At 40.3% G+C, this 27,613-nt stretch overlaps 2 protein-coding genes and 1 long non-coding RNA gene across 5 annotated transcripts; 1 reads left to right on the plus strand and 2 right to left on the minus strand.

Annotated features, from left to right (window-relative positions):
* The first annotated feature begins 965 nt into the window (after nucleotides 1–965).
* On the plus strand, nucleotides 966–5,707 carry LOC308378054. 2 transcript variants are annotated; one of them, XR_013968966.1, is made up of 11 exons: nucleotides 966–1,033; nucleotides 2,589–2,629; nucleotides 2,863–2,922; nucleotides 3,219–3,276; nucleotides 3,583–3,612; nucleotides 3,931–3,971; nucleotides 4,228–4,257; nucleotides 4,569–4,628; nucleotides 4,923–4,956; nucleotides 5,206–5,269; nucleotides 5,505–5,707. It is a non-coding gene; the product is annotated as an uncharacterized lncRNA (long non-coding RNA). The 2 variants fall into 2 exon arrangements; XR_013968967.1 differs by lacking the exon at nucleotides 5,505–5,707 and having other exon boundaries at nucleotides 5,206–5,495.
* Nucleotides 5,708–6,262: 555 nt separating this feature from the next.
* Nucleotides 6,263–13,567, minus strand: mcmdc2 (minichromosome maintenance domain containing 2; the record flags this gene model as incomplete). Its single annotated transcript, XM_080854852.1, has 14 exons — nucleotides 6,263–6,429; nucleotides 6,681–6,790; nucleotides 7,383–7,519; nucleotides 8,044–8,223; nucleotides 9,173–9,339; nucleotides 9,805–10,010; nucleotides 10,469–10,706; nucleotides 11,068–11,196; nucleotides 11,914–12,015; nucleotides 12,179–12,301; nucleotides 12,533–12,728; nucleotides 12,930–12,989; nucleotides 13,089–13,219; nucleotides 13,471–13,567. 14 exons carry the CDS (start codon nucleotides 13,565–13,567, stop codon nucleotides 6,263–6,265), a joined length of 2,043 nt encoding a protein of 680 aa, XP_080710978.1.
* A 228-nt stretch (nucleotides 13,568–13,795) lies between these two features.
* Nucleotides 13,796–26,543, minus strand: sgk3 (serum/glucocorticoid regulated kinase family member 3). Of its 2 annotated transcripts, XM_080854757.1 has the most exons (18): nucleotides 26,416–26,543; nucleotides 24,964–25,078; nucleotides 22,793–22,995; nucleotides 22,339–22,422; nucleotides 21,735–21,807; nucleotides 21,084–21,159; nucleotides 20,543–20,618; nucleotides 20,322–20,371; nucleotides 20,010–20,067; nucleotides 19,470–19,553; nucleotides 19,222–19,353; nucleotides 17,900–18,012; nucleotides 16,793–16,829; nucleotides 16,226–16,312; nucleotides 15,841–15,936; nucleotides 15,314–15,469; nucleotides 14,902–14,991; nucleotides 13,796–14,785 (listed from the first exon to the last, which is right to left on the minus strand). In XM_080854757.1, exons 3-18 carry the CDS (start codon nucleotides 22,868–22,870, stop codon nucleotides 14,615–14,617), a joined length of 1,461 nt encoding a protein of 486 aa, XP_080710883.1. In that variant the 5' UTR covers nucleotides 22,871–22,995; nucleotides 24,964–25,078; nucleotides 26,416–26,543; the 3' UTR covers nucleotides 13,796–14,614. The 2 variants fall into 2 exon arrangements, with proteins under 2 accessions (XP_080710883.1, XP_080710884.1); XM_080854758.1 differs by lacking the exons at nucleotides 24,964–25,078; nucleotides 26,416–26,543 and having other exon boundaries at nucleotides 22,793–23,091.
* Nucleotides 26,544–27,613: the final 1,070 nt, after the last annotated feature.

Consider the following 27,613-nt stretch of genomic DNA (forward strand, 5'->3'; position numbering starts at 1 on the left):
AAAGTTTGAAGGTTCCAACCTGAAGGCCTGTCGAACATTTTTTTTTTTACCACTAAAGTTGCCATGTAGAGTGGCGTTAAACCTACTTCTCGGAGCTGTAAAAAAAAAAAAAAAAATCCGACTTTTCTTATGGGATGCTCCGAGTTTGACAGGCGTTCAGGTGTATTCTCCCACTCCGAGGTCGGAACTTTCCCAATTGCTCACGAACGCACCATTATATCACACGGTAATGTGACAATGCACTGATTTCTAATCAAATGTGGCTTGTTGTTTCGCAGTGCAGTATTTCTCACACTGTCCCATACCCCAGATGCTCTCTTTCACCTTTGTTTACGTCAGTAGATGGTGACTACGTAAACGAGCTGCTGCCACTTGTCTTGTGTGTAGCAAACTCGTGACACAGGTTTCTTCAGTGTGCTTACCATGAACGAGAATCCTGCGGGCGCCCCTGTTTTTAGCCTGAATTTTTTTCCTTGACTTATGTCTGTCTGACCTCGACACTGTAAAAAAAAAAAAAATTTACACAGTGTATTAATGCTAGTGTATCTTTATCTTTTTATTTGGACAATTTAAGGAGTGACCTAATAAATTAGCCAGACTGTAAGTCTATGTGTAGGCAATATATTTAGTCAATTTTATTACTGAGTGAAGTAATTCAAGCATAGCACCACAGTGTTTCCTAAATAAATGAATTTAATAATTTATCAAATACAATCGCACATGTTACCTCAATGTTTCAAGTTTATGAATGTACTTCAATACATTGGTCCATTCTTTAATTACCTCGACTAAACTACACAGTATCTGTACGTGATTGCTGAAATAAATAAGTGCCATTCTTTAAAGTTTAATACAGTGGTCAATGAGTGTTCAACAATTTACAGTTTTATTTGTAACACATTAGGCTACGCGTCTGTTCCCTTGATATACCGCGCATGCGCGCTTAATTCGACCTCTTCTCAGCAGCTGGCACACGTGGAACAGCCTCCTCGACTGTTGCAGTTTGCATACAGTTTTGCGTTCAACTGCACAGGTAATGTGTATTTCAAACCACGTTTCTTTATTCATAAGTAGCCAAGGACATGTCATGCATTGAGTTAAGACACTAAAATATACTGATTGTTATACTAGCTTACCTAATGGGCTAGCACCATTATCTGTTTGGCGAAACCATTGCGAGCTATGTAATGGCATTTAGTTACACGGTTGCCCTACATTCCGTTTAAGTACGATATATATCATTGAACCGCAGATCGAATGTTTTTGTTTCATAACCAGATTGTCGGGGGAAGTTAACGTATAACGGTATAACGTTACGAAGTACAAATGCAGGCAAAACTCTAGCGAAATGTTTGTTAGCAAGAGAACAGTGACGTTAGCGGTACTAGGCCTGTGTGCTTTGCCTTCTCATCCCTAACGATTGGTTTTCTGTTCCCTCGTCTGAAAGTTAACGTTACATCGAAAATGTATGAAGCATTATCTTAATTGAATTGGGAGTATTTTCATCTTCATTGCGTTACCGAAAGTGTTACCCACTCAATACATTAAGGTTGGACCACGTGTCGCACCGAGTAGCCACATGGTATCCCTGGTCATTCTTGGTATCCTTCTGTATGTGGAAGAGATATGGACCAGAGATGACCATTTGCATATACTGCCCTTATTTGCCCTGTGACGTTAGTTGTACATTTTACAATTATTCATGAAAATGGCACATTATATTATGTTAAGGTTAGCTGGTAAAAAGTCATCCTTTGTAAGATATTAGTATTAACAACGCAAGCGTCAGGCTTTCCTTTTTAATGGGTGGAGCTCGTAGTGTAGAAACATGGCTGATCAACAAGTTTTATGGAAATTCACACAACACTTAATTATCAGCAAGCAAACAAAAATGATGACATGCTCCACTAAAAGTTTAAATGTCCCAACTGGACCAGCCATAAATCATTCTGGCAGCTCTGTATCCCTCTTCCAATGATAAATTGGCCCTTTGCCATTTAGGCTGACATTGTTAGGAGAGTCCCTCGCTCTGGCCAGGTCTGGGAGGTCCCCAGTGTGTGTCCACACCGCTAAGGGACTTCCCCCGCCTTACTTGCCTCTTCGCTAGTAGAAGCTCAACTTCGATGCTCTCTGAGGGGCTGCAGTCTTGGTAAAGGTCCTGACCTTGAGTTGGCTCGGCCCTACTGAGGCCATTGTGATGGCGTGAGCGCAGGGCTGCTCCCAAGCTGTGGAACATGTGACCTATGACCCTCAGTGCATTAGTCATAGATGTCCAATACGGCCAAAGACCTATTGGCTGTTCCTTTAGTGCTGCTTATCTGGAAGTGGGTAAAAGTCAATACTTTAAACACGAGACAAGGGTAATTCATTTGTGGCATATTTTGTTGAGTCGTTTGGGTGGAGTAAGAAAGTCATCACTTGACTGTTAAAACTTAGCCAAGTAAATTAGAATGTGATTGGGATTTGATTAAGTTTAATACAGAGTTGCATTTTTCTCCAGTTTCACAGGGAAACAATGAACTACTTGCCATCCGATTGTTGATTTACACATTTTGTTTACATAGTTTTTTCCTTCTGCCTCTTTACAGTAGATGATCACAAAAAGGCTCATGGCCCCTGCTTTTATAAGGTAAGCGTGGACAGATTGACCTCTTGTGTGTGGGAATTGCGAATGTACAATGATTTTCACATATTTTAATTGCAGTCTTTACAATGATGACTCACATATTTGCCGTTTACCCATCTGACCAAAAACTGGGATGGTGACACTGTGATGAACTGAAGTGATGACCTGCTGCAAATTTCATGAGTGACAAAACAAGAAGTGGTTCATCACTTTAAAGATTTGTTTTTGGATTTCAGACGACCCAGAGCAGGAGGTATTTTCTTCTCTACATCTGCGATTGGAGATGGTGGCTGAAGGTAACTTTAAATATGAATGACTTAAATACATAGAGTAATATGCTCTGCAATATATGTGTGTGACATATACAGTTGGGTTGTAACTACAGCTACAAACTTTAAGTAAATCTCTTGTGCTAGAAAAAGTCATATGTACTGCAGTCTTTACAATGATGACTCACATATTTGCCGTTTACCCATCTGACCAAAAACTGGGATGGTGATACTGTGATGAACTGAACTGATGACCTGCTGCAAATTTCTTTAGAGATAAAATCAAGAAGTGGTTCATATATTAAAATATCTTTGAATTTCAGATGACTCCGAGCAGGAGGGTATTTCTTCTACATCTGTGATTGGAGATGGTGGCTAAAGGTAATTGAAAATATGAATGACTTCAATACATAGCTGAGTAACCCTGTGAGGAGACTGCTGACACGGATACCCTTTGACAAACCCTCACATACTCTGCAATGTGTGTGTGTGTGTGTGTGACATGTAAAGTTAGTTTGTAACTACATCTTTACAATGATGACTACCACATTTATGCCGTTTACCCATCTGACCAAAATCTGGGGTGGTGACACTGTGATGAGCTGAACTGCACCATGCTCGTAATGGTTGCATTGACGATGAAATAAGTGGTTCATCACTTTAAATATTTTTGTTCTTGTATTCTAGATGACTGCGCTGGAACGATGGTAGCAGAAGGTAACTTAAAATATTGATAAAATGAATATTACTCATCTACGCATTTGCTATGCAATATGTGTGTGTATGGTACCTAAAGTTGTGTTGTGGCCACAGCTACAAACCTTAAGTAAATCTCTTGTGCCAGAAAAAGTAATATGTTAAATGCAATGCAGTCTTTACAATGATGACTCACATATTTGCCGTTTACCCATCTGACCAAAAACTGGGATGGTGACACTGTGATGAACTGAACTGATGGCCTGCTGCAAATTTCATTAGTGACAAAAACAAGAAGTGGTTCATCTCTTTAAAAAAAAATGTGTTTTTGGATTTCAGATGACTCCGAGCACATCTGTGATTGGAGATGGTGGTTGAAGGTAATTGAAAATATGAATGATCTGATAACATAGATGAGTAACCCTCACATACTCTGCAATGTGTGTGTGACATGTAAATTAGTTTTGTAACTACAGCTTTACAATGATAACTTCCACATTTATGCCGTTTACCCATCTGACCAAAATCTGGGGTGGTGATACTGTGATGAGCTGAACTGCACCATGCTAGTAATGTTTGCATTGACGATGAAATAAGTGGTTCATCACTTTAAAGATGTTTGTTCTTGTATTCTAGATGACTGAGCTGGAACGATGGTAGCAGAAGGTAACTTAAAATATTGATAAAATGAATATTACTCATCTACGCATTTGCTATGCAATATGTGTGTGTATGGTACCTAAAGTTGTGTTGTGACCACAGCTACAAACCTTAAGTTCATTTCTTGTGCCAGAAAAAGTCATATGTTAAATGCAGTATTTACAATGATGACTCACATATTTGCCGTTTACCCATCTGACCAAAAACTGGGATGGTGACACTGTGATGAACTGAAGTGATGACCTGCTGCAAATTTCATGAGTGACAAAAGCGAGAAGTGGTTCATCTCTTTAAAGATTTTTGTTTTTGGATTTCAGACGACCCAGATGCGGAGGTATTTTCTTCTCTACATCTGTAATTGGAGATGCTGGCTGACGGTAACTTTAAATATTAATGACTTGAATACATAGAAGAGTAATATACTCTGCAATACGTGTGTGTGACATACAATTGTGTTGTAACTACAGCTGCAAACCGAGAGTAAATGTATTGTCTTAAATGTTCCTGCAGTCATTACAATGATGACTCACATATTTGCCGTTTACCCATCTGACCAAAAACTGGGATGGTGACACTGTGATGAACTGAACTGATGACCTGCTGCTAATTTCATTAGAAACAAAAACAAGAAGTGGTTCATCACTTAAAAGATTTTTGTTCATGAATTTCAGACGACACATCTGTGATTGGAGATGGTGGCTGAAGGTAATTGAACATATGAATGACCTACATACATAGATGAGAAACCCTCACATACTCTGCAATGTGTGTGTGTGACATGAAAAAAAAGTCAGTCTTTACAATGATGACTCACATATTTGCCGTTTACCCATCTGACCAAAAACTGGGATGGTGACACTGTGATGAACTGAACTGATGACCTGCTACTCATATTAATTTATTATCTTTAAGTAGCTTCCTGCTAAAAATACTTGTATTTATTTTGGTTGACAGATTGGTAATCGGGCAAGGACCAACTTCCTAAATGCACTTGCTGTGCCCAGGCTACTGCCTTAAGGTATTGTTTTTTTTTTAAATGACTAAATGCCTTTGCATACTTTGCTACACAGGGTTACTATAACATGTACTCTGTAGTGCTTGCATATGATGACTATCACTTATGCCGTTTACCCATCTGACTAACACGGTGGTGACATTGTGACTCACTGATTTGGCAACAAGTATCACTGGCATGCTTTTAACATGGTTACAGGAGATTGCTAATTTATGCGCTTAATACCCCCCACCTATAGGTTTCTTTGAGGTTCGGGATGTCTGCGTGACCCAATGAAGATGATCCATTTGAGCAATGAAACTTGCTGTGATTGCCATTTTCATCTTGTGAAAACAGCCTGGTGAATTATATACTCTAAGGAAGAAACCGTTTAAGACTTTGCACACTAGTCAGATTCTAACATTTTGGATGAACAGTATAATACACATTAAAACTCATCTTTGTTTTAGACCTTTTTATTTTTTTGTCAAATTGTCAATAAAACCTTTTTCAATCGAATAAGCATGTTTTTATATTTGTTTTTATTATTGGCTCTAAACATACTTACATCATTTAGTCATATCATGTTTTATTTGGGTTCTTCGAAGGATTGTGATTTTGGTCCTTGCTTATCAACTAAAATCTAAACCGATTTATGAGCAGGTGTCTTAACAGTTTTGTTTCAGTCAATACCCTTTTCATTGGATCAACCAAGAAGGGTGGGGGAATATATATATATATATATACATTTACTCTTTATTTGTTTGAAATTTGCCATCATTTCTATACATCGTATTGTTATAAGAAAAGTTATGTACACATACAATGAATTCTTTAAATAAATAGCTTAATAGACAGAGTAAGAAATAACTAAAAATACTAATTCACCTCAGCCAACTGGTCAGTATCCTCACCAGAGCTTGGCCTCCTTTTCTGCCCTACTAAAATGAAAATGTACTGAAGGTACAGTATATTCCCCCGCTAGTTTCTTCCGTGGAGCGCTGGGAGAGCGCCAACCTACTCCTCAGTGATGTAGCTGGCAGCCCCGGGTGCGTAGCTGTACACAAATTGCAGGGTCTGCTGGTGGAACTCCTCCAGGGCCACGTCCCGTCTGTGCAGAGACTCCAGGTCGTGGAGATCACAGGGAAAGACTGCATCAGGTGGAATAACAAGCGCCGAGGCCCCTGTGTTTCCAAAGAGACGCCTTCAGCACCAACTAGCTAGAGCACTGGAACACTAACTGTACCTACCAGTTATACTAATTTCATATACGCATACATGCTTTAATTAAAAAAATTAATGATAAAATTTGATATACTTGTGTTTTTTTATATAACTATACACTTGTTTTACTAATTGCTAAAAACCTGTCTGACCAGTGTGTGAACCTTAATCTAAAACCCCTGTTCAGGGATGAGCGTGTCTTGGGTCTCACCGTGCTTCAGCGTGATTGAGTTCTCACAGAGCAGCACAGCAATGAGGGCGTCTTCTTCCAGAACCCGGTTCCTCAGACTGAGCTTACTGTGGGCTTCGGCCAGTGCAATCCTGGCAAAGCAAATGCAGAGCGCTCAGCTGAATGACCGAGTCCTACCATGCTACCACTCTGACCTCTGTTTACACTCGACACAATGGCCATCAAATGCATCTGGTTCCTGTCTGAATATAATCTGACACAACACTGAAAGGATTTTCAAAACATTTAGCCAGGCAACATAAAAAATGAGACTTGCTTGATGTTTCTTTGGAAAGGTTGAAAGAGGGGGGGGGGGAAATAACTTATTTGGAGATGCCTTGTAGAACTACTCCATCTAGTGGATGACTCGAGCAGATGCAGATCTGCATGGTATGTGAGGTTTCAGTCTGGATGTTTTCTCTTTTATTATTTATATATTTATATTTATTGCAGTTCCACAACAAATTGAGGGTTTAACTATATAATAGGATTCTACATACACTATAAATATGGAAATTTTTCATTGAGGTTATTTTGGCTACATCATGTATGTGGTCATTTACGGTCACTTTTATTTGTTTATATGGAAATACTGAAGTGTCCCTGAGTCATTGGAAAAACTACTATACTACACCATACTATATGGCTGCTATAGACATACTCTAAGCATCCTGCAGGACTTACAGTAGTTTTATGGAGGCGACTGACACAGAGGAACCCTGTGTGGAGCGGATCCTACGGCTGGCCATGAAGTAGCCGTGGATCATCTTCTCCGCCCCCGGGCTCATCTCCACCTGCAGACTCCGTGCAAACGCCAGGAACTGCGAAGGAAAGAGGGGAGGACCGAAAGACAATCTTTAACATTATCTACACAAATAACGACAACTGAGCTAGGAGCAGAATCAGGAAAATATCTGGCTCTGATCTCGGAACAGATTTTGTTTTCCCCATTGTCTTCAAAAGAGTTGTAATATGATCTTATTAAATAGTATCACTCTGCTTTCAAAACAAGGGTGTGTTAAACTGCTGGAAATGTATGAGTAGCTGTGGGGACCATGTTATTAGTTCTAATCTAATTGAGCTGGAACAGGAAGGAAAGAATGTAAAAAAAAAGAGTTCCTCCTTTAATTTACATTAATTCCTAATTTATGATCCCTGCAATGGTGATGGGTCTCGCATTCAAACAGGAAGACCTCGGCCAAACACGCATCAAGCTTAATTGGTAATGGCTTCTGCTCATTTGTTACTGAAACCATAGGAAATGTGCGGGTCAAGCTGAACAGGATCATCGAAAGTCAGGAATTTATTTCCATTTGCCTGCCACATGTCTGTGGTCTAACGTTACCTCCTTGAAGTCTTGTGTGGTAAACTGCATACAGGCTGGATAGAGAGGCTCCCCTGGCTGGATGGCCTGCCTAAGGGTGTGCACTGTAATCGGGAGGGAGACCTGATCTCCCCCCAGGTCTCGACACTGAATCATCAGGCCAAATGTCTCGGCTACCTGAGATGGGATTGAACCTATGTCCTGCAGTGTGGAACAGATAGATTTCCCTTTTATCAAAAATGTAATTCTAGTAGGCAATAACTAGAAATAATACCGTTTACAATAACATACCAGAGTGAGTTTACCAGAGGGCTCTGAAGCATTTTGAAAGGGGAAATTATAGCGATTGTCTACGCTTTTGTCTTTGGCTAAATTAAGCCCTTGAGTGTTTGCATTAGTAAGAGCTATTGAGCCCTTCCTTGAGAGTAAGTCTATTGTGTCCACTTCCTGTCTCAAAATGTGCCCTAAATATGGACATTGAGGTCAGAGAAAAAGCAGTCTCTGGAACGTGAACTATGTCATCTTGAAAAGTGTTAACTTTTGAAAAATCAGGGTGTGGTGTGTCTCTGGATTGTGCTTGCGACATAGCAGTCTCATGACTGCATTGTTTGGCCTGTTGTCCAATCATGTACATCCTTGCTGAAAAAAAAACCTCACTTGTAGTAGGCTATTGAAGCGACAACAATGGGAGCATCACAACAGAGAGACGGAAATGGAAAGACACTGCCTGACAACAGCAAGCATTTTTCAAACACAGGAAACACAGTTGGACATTTCTCACAATAAAACTATATTAAAACTATATTATATCATATAAAATAGTGCTCAACATAAATCTTATACAAATATAACTTATATATTCTAAGTGACATTACTATTACACCAGAAATAAATGCTAGACTGGTTTCTAGAGCAAAGTATCTCACTGCATACTTGCAAGTGCGAGCAAATTCTCTTGTATGCATTGTGTAAGCCCCTTACCCCTGCTTATAACCAAAATTATCCACTCCTTTAATTCCTGATTATAATATAATGGCATACTAATGCATATTTAAATGCATCATTAACTTCCCCAGAACAGTTGTCAAATTTGAGACGAGCTGTGGCACTCAGGACAGATACAGCAGGCAAAGAGAGGATGCAAACCCACCACTGAGCCTAATGGTACTGTATCGTTTTTGCCCGACTTCTTTGAGGGAGTGGCCGTGTCGGCCAGCGCCCAGAAGTTACACTGCAGAGGGAAGGAGAGCTGCTGGTCAGCTTCTTCTCCGTACTTCTTCCCAGGGATGAAGACTGATACAGCCCTGCTCTCAAGACCTACGGCAAGATAAGGAGCAGAAAATTGGCTCTGTTACCACCCAGAGAGCTATTGGCACGGATCCATGCCAAACAAGGGATCACAAAACTGTACTGGAGTCAACCTCAGTTCCTTCCAGAGGAGTCATGTGAAACAAACAATGTTTTGTCTTCTCTTTACAACAATGAATCCATTGTTCATCTCCTGTAAAGACTTGTGTGAAGGCACTGCACTGTAAAGACAGTAATAGAAACACAAAGCAAATCACGAGGCCTGATTTACACTGTTCATATGGCATGGTGATTCCTTATGTTGTGTATCTATCACACTATAAACAACACCGCTAACTATTGCATGATGACATAATAAACATAACCATAAGACAATTCTGTTGGCTCCTGATTTGAGTTTGCATAATTGCTTATCAGGCGATCTTGCTTAGCACTAGAAACAAGACACAAACACCTCCTAATGCCCTCAGCTACCTGACTGGAGGGCATCCATCTTGTCCTTCCTGTAGAGGGTGAGGTCACCGAGTAGGCACACTCCTCCAGTGGCCAACAGGGCAGAGCCGGCATGGATGTTTGCCGTGCCAACGCCGTGCTCGTCCTTCGACAGCGACCAAAACAGCTCTCCCGTGGCGTGGTGATGAATGCCCCGTGTGGCCAGGGCTAGACTGAACGTCATGAGCCTGCAACACCCGAGCACACAAGTGCAGCCTTCATGACTGGAGCTCATCCGTACAGCTTTCATTTCTTTTAATGTTAGAAGCTTTTCAGTGTCTGCTTGTTATAGCAGGTCGGTGTTGTCAGTTTTCATGACTTGAAACTTTCCCTAATAACTGCAATTCACTTTCATATGGTGTTGACTAGCACTGGTCTTCAAGACTTGAAACCTTTCCCTTTAATTAAGACAGCGTCTGTACCATATCATGGTGTCAAGTCAAAACATCAACTCAGTTTTTACTGTTATTGGTCTATGTGACTTGCATTTCGTCGATAACTTCAATTTGAAAAGTGTGAACGCCATACAGTGGCATTTTAGTTAAAGAATAAATAACCTAAATTTCCATTGCAATCAATAAAGTATCTATCTATCTATCTATCTATGTAGTCATCAGTCTACCGAGCGAGGTGGTGTCTACAGAACCTGTCTACGATGAGAGTGTCGCTGGTCAGTGCCAGCACGTCCAGACAGGTGTGTGAGTCTGGGTCCGTGTCTCCACTCTGAACCAGGCTCAGTAGAAGACCCAACTTCAGCGTGGTGTAGAGACCTGGCGGAACCACCTGGGTGGCGAACGAGTTGGCAACGACAGCGGAGAACCTCCATGGAGACCCGGCCATAGACACAAACAAGGCCTGGAAGTTTTTACTTATTTGGCAAGGATCTGGGTGAGAGAGAAATGAGGATGATTTGATACCGTCATTATTTGATGATTTGAAATTCTGATACTCGGATATGGTCATCTCAAGCTTCCCATAAAACATGAGTAGTTTTAGGTCACATAAAGGTGATACAGTTAACCTGGTATAACCAGCGAAAGCTGAGTTGGGAGCAATTGGCTGGCAGAGCCAAGCTACAAAAAAGTGTCTTGAATAAAATAAAATCAGAACTGGCCTCTTGGATACTTACTTTTATGCATATTAATGTGACCCTGTTAAATAAACCAGAAAGATACTGAAATAAATAAAATAGAGGAGGTAGAGCAAGATTGTCAAGTCATCAGAAATGCAAAAGTGGGTCCTTACCCTCAGGTGTCCACGGTTGAACGCTACTAGCCTCCACACTCCAGGTGACAGTGGGCCACTGGTGAACATGAGCCGGAATGCCCACCACCCGGTAAAGCCAGCCGATTCTCATGGAGTTGCACAGCTCATCTAAACATTAAGAAACTAAACAATAACAGTCCGGGAAAGAGTTGTTCCTCGCTGATTATTTAAGAACCGTGCATGCCACCTAGCGTGGCTGCCAAAAGAAACACGGCGTGGTTTCGTGAACAAAGATCCCACTATGTGCGCTACTAGCTAATGAGTGTTCCTTACCTTTATTAACATATATGTTTAGTAACTGGAGCCAAGTGTATTGAATTCCTCTCTTAGACTGGGTCAACAGCATATGCTAATACTGGCACTGAGAATAGACAGACTCCCAAGAGGCCTGACTGGACAACATTATTGGAAGGGACAGGAACACCCAATATTACACAGGGGGCAACTATGCGTGGCAGCCTGTTCCACAGTCTATTTATTTAGAAGTCTCTAAGAGGTTCTGTGCCTTAAAATTAAGTTAATTTAAAAGAAAAACCAGTGAGTAAAAAACATTTTTCCCCCTAATTCCAGAGTAGTTCACCTGATTGTGTGCAACCCAAGGAATTTCATAAGTATTTGACAGTATTTAAGATGGTGAATGAATTGAGGGGGTTTTCAAACTGACATTAACCAGTGAAGCAACAGGACCTCGATGAGTCTGTCCGCACGGGAAGTGTACCCTGATAAAACATTTCCAGCTGAATACATCTAACATGGAAAACTAAACATGTTGTGGCCCCCCACGCACACCGGTATTAACAAGGACATAAATGCAGCTGTAGATACCTCTCAGGAACAGGGTGACAGACTGATATCTGAGCGAGGAAGGAGGGTGGACTCCCAGGACATCCAGTGCATCAACATGTATCAGTTCCACCAGCTGCTTATCTGTAACAGTTACAGAACATTTCCCACTGTTCTCCATCCTTCCACCCCTGCCTAAATCAACACTCACGTTTAACGTGCACACATGTTTTTTTGTAGTGTAGTCTGCTTAGATTGGCTCATTGGACGAGGTGTGTCAGATACGTGCTTGACGAGCTCTGCTCACCCCCCAGTACTCTGGACTTGACGTCTTCTTTAAGCGATGCAGAGCAGAGAAGGCAGGTGAAGCCACTCCTGACTGTGGCCGTCTCAGTGGCTCCTGGAGCGTGAACTCGAATGTGATGAAATCCTGTAGGTCACAGGAGCCAAGATCTATCAATACTGAGGTGCAGAAGGTTACACAAAGTGTAAAGTGCCTATCAGGGGGGTATAACATGTCCAGGGACACCCCGGGTGACTAGTGATATTCCAGTCAAACCAATACGTAAATAAAGCTAAAACATGTCTGTATTCAGGAGTAAAACCATCCACGTAGACAATTGTACTAGTTTCATACTGAATAATCGGTTGATAAAGATACCTTCAGCACATGGACAAGTCTCATTCGAACAAAGGAAGCGGGCCCCTTGAGTGTATTTTGTGACCCGTGTCATGGCGATCACAAGGCCTTCCATGGCCATTGGTCTCATTGGCCCATAGCCCCTTGGAAACTCACACAGATTCAGCTGATAGCTGGGGAATGGTGGCAGGTGAGTTACTTTCAAGACCACATTCACCTTAGAAGGAAGAAAAGGAGTTCTCATCTTCCCGTTTTTATTTCAATAATTAAATAGTAGGCTAATGTAGTTACACACAGGTTAATTCTGGATTCAAATATAGACCTGGGCATTTTTAACTTAGTCTCAAATATGTAAATCTAGGCCCTATCGTTTAGTTTGGCCTCTAAACAATAAACTGACTTAAGGTGATGGCTTTACCTGACTCTCTGTGTGGATCTGGTCCATGAGTGACAGTGTCTTTATGGCCAAAAAGCAAACCTAGAGGACAAGACACATTACTTGCTATAACTGGGACACCACACCTGCAAACTCAATTCCAGATATATCTACGCGCAGGTAAGGTCCTACCCTACTTACAGATCGAAACAATGCTTTGGCTTTTAACGGTTCATGTAAGACGACGTCTCCCAGTCTGGCATCTAGTTCAGTAAGGTCGGTAGGACTCACATGAAAACTGAACCGATACACTGCATCACCCTGAGAGGATTCTAGTGGACATGTAGAAAGGTTGGGTAAGGCTCTAGTGATGGTATTATCTTGTTTAACTGGTTTAGTTAAAAAAAAGTCACCATTACTGGAACTGACGCTGGTTAACTAGGTTACTGCCAAGTAATTATTACCAGACGTGTCATTGTTCAGTAGCAACCTATCCTAGATAGTTTGCTAGCTAACGTAGCTAAACGGTGTAGGTTACTAGCTAACATGACGAAGTTGATGGCAAGAATCAGATTGAACTCACCATTGAACGATTTGCAGTCAGCTATAAGCTGTTGAAGCCCACCGGTTCTGTCTAAATATGAAACTATTGCTTCTTTCAAGGATAAAAAATCCTCCATGATTAACCTTCACACACTCTTTAAAGGTCTCGTGACCGCAAACATAGAGCATTCTGTTACTCTCGCGAAAAAACTTCCTGACAGTTCAAAGAAACGTTTTATTGAGGACATTATCCTACAGCAGAAGGGGAAACCACTTTAGGCCACATCAACCTACTAAATGCACTTTCTCAGAAATTGCAGGAGCTGTTGGGAGTTGGCAGTTTCAGTTAATTACTATTGGGAATTTCTATTTTTGAGTGATTGTAACAGACCATACATTATACACACACTATAGCTGCATTCAACATGGTCCCCTTTCAAATCCAACTATGTAACTTAACATTTCAAATGTTTTCTGTACAAAAGTGCTCATCATCAGTTGGCACAAAATATCAATTAATTTCGTGTTTTGCAAAAAAGGTCGAAATACATATTCATAATCCATCCATCGGCCTATACATACATTTGCCATTATAAACAAATCAAATATTTTATATGTTCTATTAACATACAATTTACAGCGATGTATAGCAGGGCATGTATAAACAATCTTTGGTGAGGGGCTAAAAAAGAGAATGGTTTACTATATAATTAAATTTGATACTTTCAAACATTTCAAAGATGACCATACCACCAAAAAGGAATCCATAACCATACAAATTCATCAATATGAAATATTTTACAATACACAATCAATATGTTTGAAAATTTACTTTTTCCACAAGGGTCCGGTTCAGCGGGAAATATTAACCATAGACAATAATTTGGACTTAGCCAAATGAAACATATATATCAGGTAAGTTGTCAATCGATTTTTAAAAATATAACTCTGTTATTTGAGGAATAAAAAATAAAGATTTGAAACACACTGTATCTCAAACCATTCACTCATTTCTGCTTTATGTTATCAAGTGCTATGCCCGTGTCTTGAGAGGGTCCATCCTACTAAAAAAAATGCTTCCCTTTCATCCAAAGGAATGATCTACTAGTAAGGCAACTATTACAAAGCAGGCAGTGGAGCACAGTTCAATGCAGGTCACTGAATTTTCCAAAATTCCAGTTCTTTCACAGGAAAGAGTCATCTGAAGGTGGGGCGTAAGAGAACCCCAGGAAGGCGTCGTCAGCCTCCATAACACTGGCGTTGACAATGGAATGCTCGGCGGAGTAGCACACAGAGTTGGGGACAGTTTCATCCGTGAACTCTGGGTCAAAGTTGGTGATGTCATACTGAGAATCCTGCAAGTTACAGCAGTGTGACATTAAATTGTATCGCAAACTGTTTTTGCATTGTTACCTATAGTCTATATTTATGCTAATTCTGATATGACGACAAACATGAACATTTAGCCTACCACATTGGGGTTGAATGGGGGTGGGATTTTTCTCTTCTCCAGGTCATCCCAGTTAATGGAAGCAAAGAAGTTGTGTCTTTTAACCTCATTCTATACAAATAAAAACATAGATTAATGTAATTACACGCAAAAAAAGTTTTTTTTACTTGACAGGTTAAAAGGTTTAATTTCTGCACAAGCTTAAAAACAATAGGATAGAGACCAAGTCTACAACATCAAAGCTGATTGTTTTTTAAAGTCAAGAGGCTTATTAAACAACCTTAGAAGACAGCATAAATATTTTTTCTATGGTAGTGCCACCACCCTACTCCCAGCCTGCACTCTTTACTGCTACAAGGTCTCCAAGTCCACGCTACACACTATCCTCACTAGAGGGAGACATCTGTGCAACCGTGCGCAATAGTGTCCTTACAAAGTCGTCTCTGAAGCCCAGTCTCCTGGTGTGGTCTTTCTCCAGCAGTGCCTGCAGTATTGACCAGGCGGTAGGAGATGCTCCCGGCCGCATCAACAGGTCCTTGTGGAGAATGTTATCATACATCTCGTGGGTGTCTCTGCTATAGAACGGAGGCTAATCAAGAGAAACATTTTTTTTAATGTATCGTATAATAAATCGACCATACTGTCTCAATTTAAGGGATATTTTGTTAACTCTTTTGCAAATGTTGTTAGCTCGGTACATGCATACTGAATTTAGTCTCAAAGACATTTGCATCAAAGATCATACATTTTTCTTTTTAATTCACAAAAAGGCATAAAAACAAGCAGAAGCCTCATGGGTAGAACTAATTTCCAAACCAATAAAACATTTGGCTTCATCACAGCAAAAAGACATTTCCATACAAAGCCAATGTCAACCAACCCCTCAGAAGTGTCTCACAAATGACTAGTCAAAGGGGGGGGGGGGGGGTCTTAGCATAACAGCAGTCAGTGAAAACATACCAGGCCATAAAGCATCTCATAGAGGACCGAGCCAAGGCACCACCAGTCCACTGTGTTATCATACGGCTGCTTCTTCAACACCTCCGGGGCTAGATACTGTTCAAGGGTCACACAATTACGCAATGTTACATTCATAATATATGCATCAATTCATCTGTAGAGATAAGGATCTAATGTATGTAATTCAAAGGGTAATATACACAAATATGCACATTTGTGCTATTGAGATTGTATGTCAAAAAGGAACCTTGAGTATTGAGCAAAAATGGGTCAGACTGGATTTACATTTCACAAGGAGTTCACATGAAATTACCCAATACTGACCAAATTCACTACATGGTAAACAGGACAAAAAGGAAATGGCATTATCAAAACCACCATTTACCTCTGGTGTCCCACAAAACGTGGTTGTTGTATCCGCCTGGGAAATGCCTTCCTTGCACAATCCAAAGTCCGTTAAGACTATATGTCCCTTATAAAGACAGCAGACATAGACAGCATTTAGCATACAGGCCACCCATTCACAACCTAAGAAAAACTGAGGACTCATTTGTTTAGGAGGAATGCAGGTCTGCACCACCTTCCTCAGCACACTCACTAGCTGGAGAGCATTACAACATGGAATCAAAACTATTCTTTCTGCAATACTGAGATGACACCTGAACATTTAGGAAAATATTGTATTTGGCTAAAGAATGGTACAGTTGCAGTGTACACTGAACCATTTTCTTAGTCTGAGGTCAAAGTGTTGGATTCTTAGACCTACAAAACAGATTACCTTCAGACTTTAGGAGGCAATATGGCCAACTGCTGACATAAGGGATTTAAGAGTGTAGGTGTACATGTAACAAGTCTTCATATCCTTTCCTGGAAACCTGACCCCAGAAAATTAGGCTAAATACATAATTGAATACCCAACCTACGATCAGCTTAAGAGGGAAAGGAATCTTACTTGGTAGTCCAGCAGAATATTCTCTGGCTTCAGATCCCTGGAAAGACACAGAGCATTCTGTTGGAACAGCATTCTTTAAACATAACACAACAATGAGAATTCTTTGGACACAGCCATGGCCTTCTGTGCAAGCCAACATGATTATCCATGTTTCTATTAGAATGTTTGTGCAGCATTTTATATCAAGTAAGTCTTACATTTTTAAATTGGTTTCAATCATAACACATTTAGGCCACAAAAAAAAAAACGATTTAGCAAATTGGGGCCTCACTTAAATCTAACATGCTTTTGGAAAATTCACTGCTAAACTAAGAAACCAGTTATGAGATTTGAAGTACTAATGTCCTGTTATATACCTTGAATCTGTGCAACGCAATGTCTGAGGAAGATTTCTGCCTACGGTTATCGCAACCTTAAGGTTATAATGTTAAAGTTATCATAATAAGTTGCCATTATGTTGTAATGTTACATTTAAGTTATCCTAGTATTAGAGCTCTATCCAAGGAACTCTAAAATCTTTTTACTACTGGCAAAATGATCAACCAAAGAAAGCATAGGGTCAATGTTCACTTCAGTGTGAAAGTGACAGAATGTAACAAGAAAGCTGTGGCAGTTCAGCCCAAGAACTAACTCTACATTATTGAACTAAATTAATGTTAAGACATTTCCAAAAAAAAACCTTAACTTCATTTGGCCGACAAAAACGGAAAAGATCCTTTGAGGTGGCATATGCACTGTGCACTCTAAAGAACATTGTGGTCACATGACAGTTATTCCACCAATATGCGCATGCTGGTGGAACTGATGACATTAGCCAAGTTAAAAACTGCAGAGGCAGATAGGAGGAGAAACGGCACTTCAAAGAAATGGTTAAGTTTGGAATGTCCAGTAATATTTTTTTTTGCCAATGTGAGAAGGAAATTGTATGGCTAATTGAGAAGAGGCATGTTGCATTTAGTTCCAAGCACATAAAATGCAAAACTCTGGGAAACTAGGGAAAAGGGTACCTAAAAATAAGGGTACCTAAAAACGGTCGCCTTGTATATATGAAGTATGAAACAGGTCTACTGCAGTACATCAATGAGTAAGAGGCACGAGATAAAGTACCTGTAAACAATATTGAGAGAATGCAAATAGCCGAGGGCACTTGCTATCTCTGCGATGTAGAACTTTGCTCTGAGCTCAGGGAAGGTCCGTTCCTTTTGCAGATGGAAAAACAGCTGCAACCACAAAGGACACAATATATTAAAACCTCAATTAAGGCTTTAGGTATTACAGAACAGTTAAGGTAAAAAGATAAACTGGGCACAAAGGAAGGAGCGCTCTATTCCAGCCAAGAGACATCTGGACATCCCATCAGTGATGGGGGACAGGGAGCGTCATTTAGGGGAGACAGAGGTGCACATTAAAACATTGAAATTCATTATGCCCAAACCCTTCAGAAAACTAGTACGCTGCTTTCCCCAACAACACCTGCTTAAGAAGATGACTAGCCATCTTTCAGCCAAGGAAAACATTTGACAAGGTCCTCAACAGCGAGGGTGCACAAAACACCAACACTATGGACACATCAGCCCTACACTACACAGCACTATGGACTCAGTTCCAGTCCACTGATCCTATTGCTAAAACTAGCCCATTGTGGACACTGAAGGTCTCAAGGTCACTCAAACTGGGGCCTAGTTCCCATAATTATAAAGAACCAGAGTTGTTTCATTGTGACTTTAAATTTCACAGCAATTATATACGGTTTGTTATTAAAAAATGCCGATTGTGCGAACTTATCACCCAATGGCAATCATCCAGTCTAGAGTCTTGGATTTTGAGTGCTTATGCGCAATCCTACAGAATGTGCTTATGGAGCAGATGCGGTCATGATGGAGTTATTCAAATGGAGACATTTCCCTTCTCCCATCTGCTTCTTGTTGATTTTTAGGACTTCAGAGAAATTCTAAATATTATACTTGAAATAACTGAAGTCATAAAACTTGAAATAACTGATTCATTGTGTACTTTTGACAGAGGTCAGTGTAGATGTAAATGCTGGTCAGTTAGAAGCACTGATGAATCATGTCAAAAGGAATATGATCAGCTGTCCTCTCTAGAAACTAATTTGCGCAACACAGAGCAAGGACCATGAGCCATTTAAAATTAGCCAGCCCTTGTCCAGAGTGATTTTCCTTGTGCCTTCTAATCTACTTAGCTCTTGCCACACGTGAATATGTAGACTGCCCTTTACAAGCAGAAAATTGACCTTTCAAAATGAATGACAAGCCAGATGTCAGTCATTTGCAAGACTAATTGGCAGCACAGCTTCTTGTGTTTTTATAATGCCCGGAGGTCCCCACCACCACCACCACCCCCTCACCCACCTCTCGTCTAGATGACATGTATGGGCATGTAGTGCCCACGTGTTCAAAAGTACTCACTTCTCCACCGTTGACGAAATCCAAGACGAAGTACAACTTGTCTGTCGTCTGGAAGGAATAATGCAAGCCAACCAGGAAGGGGTGTTGCACATTTTTCAACAGGACATTGCGCTCAGCCATGATATGTTTTTGCTAAAGTTCACGAAAAAAAAGATCAACATTGAAATGGACTGTAAGAACATGAAGGAAAACCAAAAAAGTCAGGTCAGGTGTGGAAGAATATTTTTTTTAGCAAAACAACGGCTTACCTCTCTCCGGTTTAAAATGACCTTTTTCTGCAAGACTTTGATGGCGTAATACTTCCCATCTCGCTTCCGTTTTGCAAGTAGAACCTTTCGTAAGTAGAATGCAAACAGCGTGGGGAATGAACATTAGCTCCAACATTAAAACAAGGCTGAACTTTCAATTCTCATCTGGGAAACCCAACGGTTGAGAAAATACAGAACTAGAACTGTATCTCTAACCACACTGAACTTAATCAAGAGACTGTATTGTTTCCATTCAGAACCAGCTGAGGCTGCACATTTATATATTTTTTTGCTAAATCAAAGCTTCTGTCAAAATTGCCATCACACACAGTCACCAGCAAAGTGTATCCCATGGCTTCAGTGTACAGTGTACATGCAGGTAGTGGTGTCACACAATTTTGTTTTTGAATTGCTGATTACAGATCCCAGGTACCCAGATGCATTTCAATACAATCCCCTATTTTAGGAAAAAAAATGTTTTAGTTTCAGAAGTTTGCAGTGCTGTTTTGCTATCTGAACTAAACTTGATTGTAAACATACCTTTCCAAAACTTCCTTTGCCAATGATTTTCAAGAAGTCAAAGTCACTGGGCTTCGCACTTAGGAAATGGAAAATTACAGAGTCACTAAGTCATAGTGACATCTTGGTACCAAATGTATAATAGACACCAGGGAAGTCGGTATAATGAAAACAGTCACGTGTTTCTGACCATAACACGATGCATAATTACAGACAGACTCTTTCAGAAAATACAAATACGCACCAACATGCATACATCTAACCAGACTAATAACAGTCATACTTTTAGTTTTCATATCATGGACAACAATGATAAAAGTGGGTGGCACTTACTGTGGATTTCCAGATGGACCCAAGTTAATATTTCTGGAGGTAGTGTTGTTCTGCCAACACAGAAAGACACAACTATGTAAGCATAAACAAATGCTACACTACATAGACTGAAAAGCAATTGTTTTGCTCTTATCAACAATTTACCAAAATCATTAGGTTTCCAATGCCGTGATGACACAAGGTATGTGTTTTTAACAAGATCCTTTAACGTGTCAACCAACCTTTTCATCCTCATCTTCTGAGGCGTCTGAGAAGTTTTTGAATTTGTCCATCTGAAGGAAACCTCGCACATCAGGACTGCATTTTTGAGCCGGCGAGAGAGAAAAAAGAAAAAAAAGTCACAAGTTAGACGTCTGACTGGGACCAAAACAAAGCCACTGCTGTTATCAGGCTAATACAAAACCAGCCTGAAGCCACAGGCTACCATATCAGGGGATGAACTACACATCTGAATGGATATCACAGCACAATTGATTTTAAGCAGACGCCTCTGACATCTTAGTGCTTTACTAAGAAAAGATATGGAGCAGATGGTATCACTTATCCTTATAATACTCATTACATCTATCCACATACATTACAGTCACATAATACTCCAGTGTAAACATACTTCGATACATCAACATTCATTAGAACGGAATGCCTGTGGTGCAAGGGTGTCTACATTTGAGCTACAATTCACCTCGGTATGACTGATAACTAGACCTCATAGTGAATACTAATTTGCATGAGATGTATTGCATAAGTGTCCGATGCACTCACTGGCTGCTGAGCTGCTGATGGGACACGATTCGCTGGATGAACTCATTTAACCCCGTCCTCCTCTGCTTTATGAACTCTAATTGGACGAATCTCAGATTAGTCACCGTTTATAGGCTTTCATTCATACAATACACGCAGCATTGAAATGAACAAAACGTTTCTTTGACATTGTCCAAATTAGTTCCGTTCATGAATCTCAAATTCATTAAAGGACATCTTTAATGGTATCTAAAAGTTTCATGGGACAAAAATAAGTTACTCATTTCATAATAAGGTGAATGAATCCTCTAAAGGAATCAAGTCATCTGATGTCTTTTTCCTTTCCATCTGTGTATCATGGTAGTATAAACTCACTACTCATAAGTGCAAGACTAATGAACACAGAACGTATCATTAGAGAGACATCCACCCATTTGAGTTGCTGGGGGCCAATTGAATTTTAAATAGTTAATTTTCATGTCATTTATGACTTGCTTATGATTCAATTTCAGTCAAATTGGCTGAAAATCTTATTTGAACGAAATGAGTAAAATGACTGTAACAACAAAAGGGGTCCTGTTCTGTGTTGTCATATAATCATTCTGAAGAACAAGTCATTTCAAACTGACGACAGAATCTTCAGGCACAGACAACTTCATACACTGTGAATACCTGGATCAAAATTGTCCCCGAATATCCTCTTAGCAGGGATCTTCAAGTTGAGGGAAGGAAACTGTTTCTTCAGCTGGAAAACGAGCATGCAATGATCCGTCATGAAACTGAAAACCTCACAGCCCTTATCATTTCACAATCACATCACAGATTTTTGTGTTTTTTCCTTCTTCTAATCACTATCCACACCCTCTAAAAACAGAACACCATACTTTTTTATTAAACTGCTGTTAACATGTTAAAAACTGTATAATGTAATTTACCCTACTTTCAGTGTTAAAAGATCATTCGACTGAACAAGGTTAAATTACTTCTTATAAAAGGATTTAAACATCAGAGGAAATGAAAAAAGTGTTTTGATAAAACTGTGATTATAAATAATCCTGTCCCTTAAGAACAGCTTATCTGCCTCCAAACTACTAGAATGAAAAGCAGAATGCTGTGTTTATTCTGGGGAACACAAACCCTCTCTTCGCACTGTAAGGCCTCCATCATGCTCTCACATGATCAATATAACTAGTCCATAAGCAGCATTTCTGGTTACACAGGTTCTTCACAGCTCTGCGTAATGCTGTTGGCTTTAAATAGCACCAGTTCCACTCACCGTGTTGTACAGCTTATCAAATTCTGTGTATCTCCTGAAGACAAACCATTCATGTCTTCCAACAGTGACCATCACTTTGTAAACCTGAAGAATGATGAAAACAGAACTTTCACTTTGGTCTTGTATGTACTGTCACTATAGATGTGTATATGTGTGTGTGTGTGTGTGTGTGTGTGTGTGTGTGTGTGTGTATGTGTGTGTATATATATATATATATCTTCATGAATCATTAAGTTCCACAACCATTTAGCTAGTTTAAAACCGTGCTACTCATGCTCAACCTGGATTTCTAAATGCTCAGATGGGAACACTTACTGTACATGGCAGACTTATTTTTGTTAACTCAGGCAACACCAGTTGAATGACAGAATCAATGATAGGCATCGAAGATAACAGACCCTGCTCTTGCCTTCTCGTGAGAAGACTGGCGGTGATGCAGGTCACGTGTACTTACAGTGTAGCGCTTCTTCTTGTCCCTCTGCTCATTGTGGCAGGGGATGCTGACATTAGGGCAGCTAGGCGTCTCCTCCATGCTGCAGGGACCAGCTACTCAAACTCGGTGGGAGACACAGGTGATGCAGTTTCCTCAGAGGTGGGACGGTTCGGAGGCTCTCTGACACAACTGTGTACGGACGATCTCCATACTGACACTGACGTCTATCAACAAATTTCATAAAAGATAACTGAAAACTAAAATTCAAAACAGAGAAACACTTAGTTCTAGTTCTCTGAGCTGGCGTACATTTGAGGTCAGTGCAGTGCAAAGCAGTTGGGGTGAGTGGGTGGCTTTAGCGTGACACAAGTGTGAGCCCAGCTGGTTCTGTGCTCACGTTCAACCTGCTCACACCAAGGGGCCTCAGCCAAGCAGAGGAGCCTCTCCTCCTCCTCCTACATCTGGTTGCACTACTCTACCTCTCCTCTCCACTCCTCCGCTCTTCTCATCTCTCCTCCTCACTCCACTCTCTTTTATTATTTATCCCTCCCTCATTCTCATGTGTTTGACTCTTTCTTTACTTTTCTGTTCTTTTCTCTCAGTCTATCTTTCCTCTTCCAATCCCCTCTTTCCAAACGTCCCCGTCTTCCATTCGTCTTTTTGTCCTCTTACTTATTCCCTTTTTTCCTGTCTCTTCCTCGCACGGTCCTCATTCTCCCTCCGTTTTACGCTGATGGCCACCTGGGCTGCAAACAGGCACATTCCCCCTTTGCAAGCTACCCTGGCTCTTTCCCTTACCCCAGCACACAACCTCACGCTGGGCGGTTGACATTCTCCTTCCTCTCCTGGTATTTTTAGACGACTTCCACAGCTCTTCAAAGAGTGAAATAGCCGCGCCAAGCCAGGTTAGTGCACTCAGCCAGTCAGTCAGATGACAGAGTAACAAAGCATCATAATACAGATCCACACAACCAATATCTTCACCTTCATTTACAGCACAATCACTGTATTGGCATGTTTAATACTCTCTGGGAAAGTCTACAACGAAAGCTGATAAAATAATGATCAAATAATTAAGTCTTTTCTTTTTAAAGTAGGTTTATACTCGTGGAAGATCAAGGTTTGTTCACAGTCCTTTTAAAGTTACAGGAAAAACACAATTTGACTGTGTGTGTGTGTGTTGTGTTCTGTGTTTGATGTGTCAGGGCGAGTCAAAACCCCTCATGTCTGTTCACTGACCACAAGCTGACTAGTAGTTACCGCACAAATGTCCTCTACCGGTAACTGGGGAGGCCTTCAGAAAAGCGAGACAAAACCCTCAGAAATTAGTATCTGAGACAACATCTAAGGCTGCTTTCAATTCACCACGACACGAAACTGAAACAATAGTTAGCAAGTGCTTTGACATTCCAGAAATATTTCAGTCTGAAATTAAAAAAAGGAAAAACTCCCATAGACTAAGAGGCTTTCACTCAGAATGTAAATATTAAGATACAGTGAGCCACTCCTGGCTCCTGATAGAGAAACTCCCATCACTCTTTGGAACATGCAAAAGCAGCAGAATAAGCCTGTGCTGCCTTTACACATGCTACTTCTAAATGTGTACACAGCTACTTCTAAATATGAAAAAAGTGTTTGCATTATAGTCTGTTGCTGTTATAGATTCTGACCATACCCTTGTTAAAACACTGGAGACCTCAATGAACTCTGGCTCAGAATAAATGTAAAACAATGTGTAAAACACACACACTACATTAAAAAGCAGAATACTAAATAATTTTCACAAAAAAAAGACCTCCAATTATTCAAATCTGGCTTGTTAGATTTTCATAACGATATTAATAGGCAAACCTTAACAGGAAATGTCAATAGTTTAGTTTTGGTTGTTAAACATTAATATGGCGACAGCACTGGCAACATCCCAAACACATTAAGTGTAAAGTGAGTTGAAAATAGTCATTAGTCAATAGTCAATCCAAGCTGTTAATCATTTTGTAATGCTAAAGTATGTTCCATGTTACATCTTTCAGAGATGTGCAGCACTGTACCTCAATACAATTGTGGACAACAATGGAAATGGAATGGAACAACAATGGCAACGATCTATGCTGGATAGCTAATAGCTCTAAATCCCTTTACTGTTTGACCAGTTTAGTTCAAAGAAACTGATAGACTGAAGTGAAAGTACTCACCCTTAAAGCAGCAGTAATCTGACAACCAAATGGACCAAATCCAAACATAGAGATCTTGCGTCCAATTTATGCAGGTGTGCACCATATGACGAGAGTATTAATAAACAGACGTGTCCTAAACGGGAAAAATTCTGTTAAATTCCTTATAAATAATAAAGTCTTGAAAAACTCACACTCTAAAACAAATTAGGAGAGGAAGTTTGAGAATGAAGTGTTCCACACCACTGCTTCCACAGAACTGAAGTAATGGCCAACAACCAGACTTGACCCCTCATATTTTCTCACAACACTGCCAGACAGGGAGCAAGGAACACAATCACCCAACTGTCTCTGCCAAGCAGCAGAATAAATGGCTGCTTGGTCACACACAGCACTGACAGTGCACACACTGCAAACCTCCCCTCTGGATACACTGCGCTGGAAAATGTCAAGTAATGTGTAACATAAAAAGATGTGCATGACATGAGTCTCTCTCTTTCTCTCAACTCTTCACATCCTGAACATGTGGGGGAGTATCCGAGGACAAACTGGATCTAAACAGTCTTTGTAACTGTTGAGATGGTGGGTGTGGAGGATTTTTCCCTGCACAACAGTTAGGCTTGTTACAACAAACCACGGGAAGTCCTGAAATGGGTAATACTATTACTGCCAGCACAAGCTTTAAGAAGCCTACTCACGTGTCCAGAATGTGTCTGAAAGGGGTACACTTTAACTAGTTAAGTGTTAGGCAGTGAGGTAGCCTAGCATTCCCACCATTATTTAGACTTTAGTCTAACCATCCCATACTGACCCTTTCTGAAAGGTGCTGTCAAAACACCTCTTTACAATATCCTCGTGAGCCAACTGTAGCTACGATATATTTGCCCCTCAAACTTGAGCAACGAGAACTTAAAGTAGAATCTGGACTATTTTTGCAAGCCATGTCCAAACTTGCTCAGACTAGCTGCAGGCATCTGAATTTTGTGATGTTAAACTTCCTTCGTACGGAAATCATGTCCCACAGTTCGTTCTACAAAAGAAACCCCATTTCTCCCTTGATGTGTATGTTGCATTGAAACTAAGGAATGTAGACACTGTAATTTCTCTTGCTGGTCTAAACTTCGGCTACTATCCAACGTCAATGAAAGTTCTTGTCAGGCAACAGAATAGTCATAAACGACAACTAACTTTGAAGCAAGAGTTTCTGTTACCACAGATCTTTCGGTCTGAAAATGTTAAACTTCCTTTAAAGCTTGAGCACGAATGTGTGAGTGGAGCAACCTAACTTGACCATTAGGCTACTACAAAACATTACGTAATGAAAGATACATTGTGTACCTTACATTTATGTCGTACTCAAACAAGCCTATCCTTGCCCCCAAAGGCCACAATTACCGAGAAAGTATAAAGTGCGCTAAGTGGCGGGCCTACAATACAAAGTCAAAACTTGATTTACTATTGGAATGGTCTTACCTTGTTTTCTCAACGGCCTTCAATGACGTGTCGTGTCACAAAGGAAGTCAAGTTTTTAATTTTGCAAGATGGTCTTTTATTGAATGTATTCCATAATCATCGGGCACGGACAGAAATATTTACCATCCATTTTATGCAAGTGGTCACTGCCCGGCAAAGTAGGAAATGTTTATACACTTGTACTCAGAGTTCCAGGGGAATTAGTCACGGGACTACGCTTCTGGATGAAAATACTGAAACCAGGCCAACAGTACTCTCTAGTGGCAAGAAGGAAAACGTACGGCACTTTGGAAGGTGGATGCAAATATTAAACTAGAGCTTCAAATAATTATGGCGTGAGTATCTTTCTGTGTCCTGTTTATCTAATTAGATTGTATTACGTTAGCCGTTTATCACTTTGTATTACTTTCTTACATAGGTGTACATAACGCTGATATAGAGGGATAGTCGACATAAAGTCAAAGCACTGAACATAAATTGCCTACTTTGTTCAACTGGAGCGCTGCTGAAGTTGAATGGGTGTAAAAGGAAATCATGAAATGTTGGTTCTTGGCGGTGTGCAACATTCATGAACTGCATTCGGAACAATAGTAATAGTTAGGCCTACACATTGCCATAAAACATACCTAATGTACGCTACATTTATACTTAGGATCGTTGTGTCTGTGTCTTCTTGCCGTCTTATAGCTTTTATCATGGTCAATTATGATTTGGCTAAGCTAAATGTTAGAAACTATTATTGTTGTGGTTGTTGTTAGTAGTTTTTCCACCACAACCCTAAGATAATATGGCCAAAAACCTGATAGGTCTGTTGATGAACGCCTAAAATGGGCTAATATGAGTCCTAAAAACAAGCAAAATCGTGTTCTCTCTAGAGAGCCCTCAGACAGCATGAGGTCAGGAGAGTGTAACGGGAACATACAGGTCCTCTAAGGAAGTGAAGGAGCCCTGCCGGAAAGATTGACTCATCTCTCAGATGTTTCCTATAAGCATCATTCATCTATGAAGGCAACCATTTTCTGAATAAAGCGCCTTTTACTACAGCTCATATAGTATATTCAGAACACGTGCTAAATAGCTGTTTTAGGTTATGTCTAAACAGGCAACATATGACATAACTAATTATGAAGTTTTGAACAGTTGGTAATCAAAAGCATGTTTTACAGTGTTTACGCATGTAACATCGTTATTATAATTC

This window comes from Sprattus sprattus (assembly GCF_963457725.1).
Source record: "Sprattus sprattus genome assembly, chromosome: 17".
Taxonomy (NCBI): Eukaryota; Metazoa; Chordata; class Actinopteri; order Clupeiformes; family Clupeidae; genus Sprattus; species Sprattus sprattus.

Coding starts and splice junctions, on each gene's coding strand:
- sgk3 (XM_080854757.1), bottom strand. CDS start 22,870: ATGGAGGAGACGCCTAGCTGCCCTAATGTCAGCATCCCCTGCCACAAT. Junction 19,354..19,469: donor TCATTTTAAACCGGAGAGAG/GTAAGCCGTTGT, acceptor CGTGAACTTTAG/CAAAAACATATCATGGCTGA. Junction 15,470..15,840: donor ATGAGATGCTTTATGGCCTG/GTATGTTTTCAC, acceptor TCTCTTGATTAG/CCTCCGTTCTATAGCAGAGA.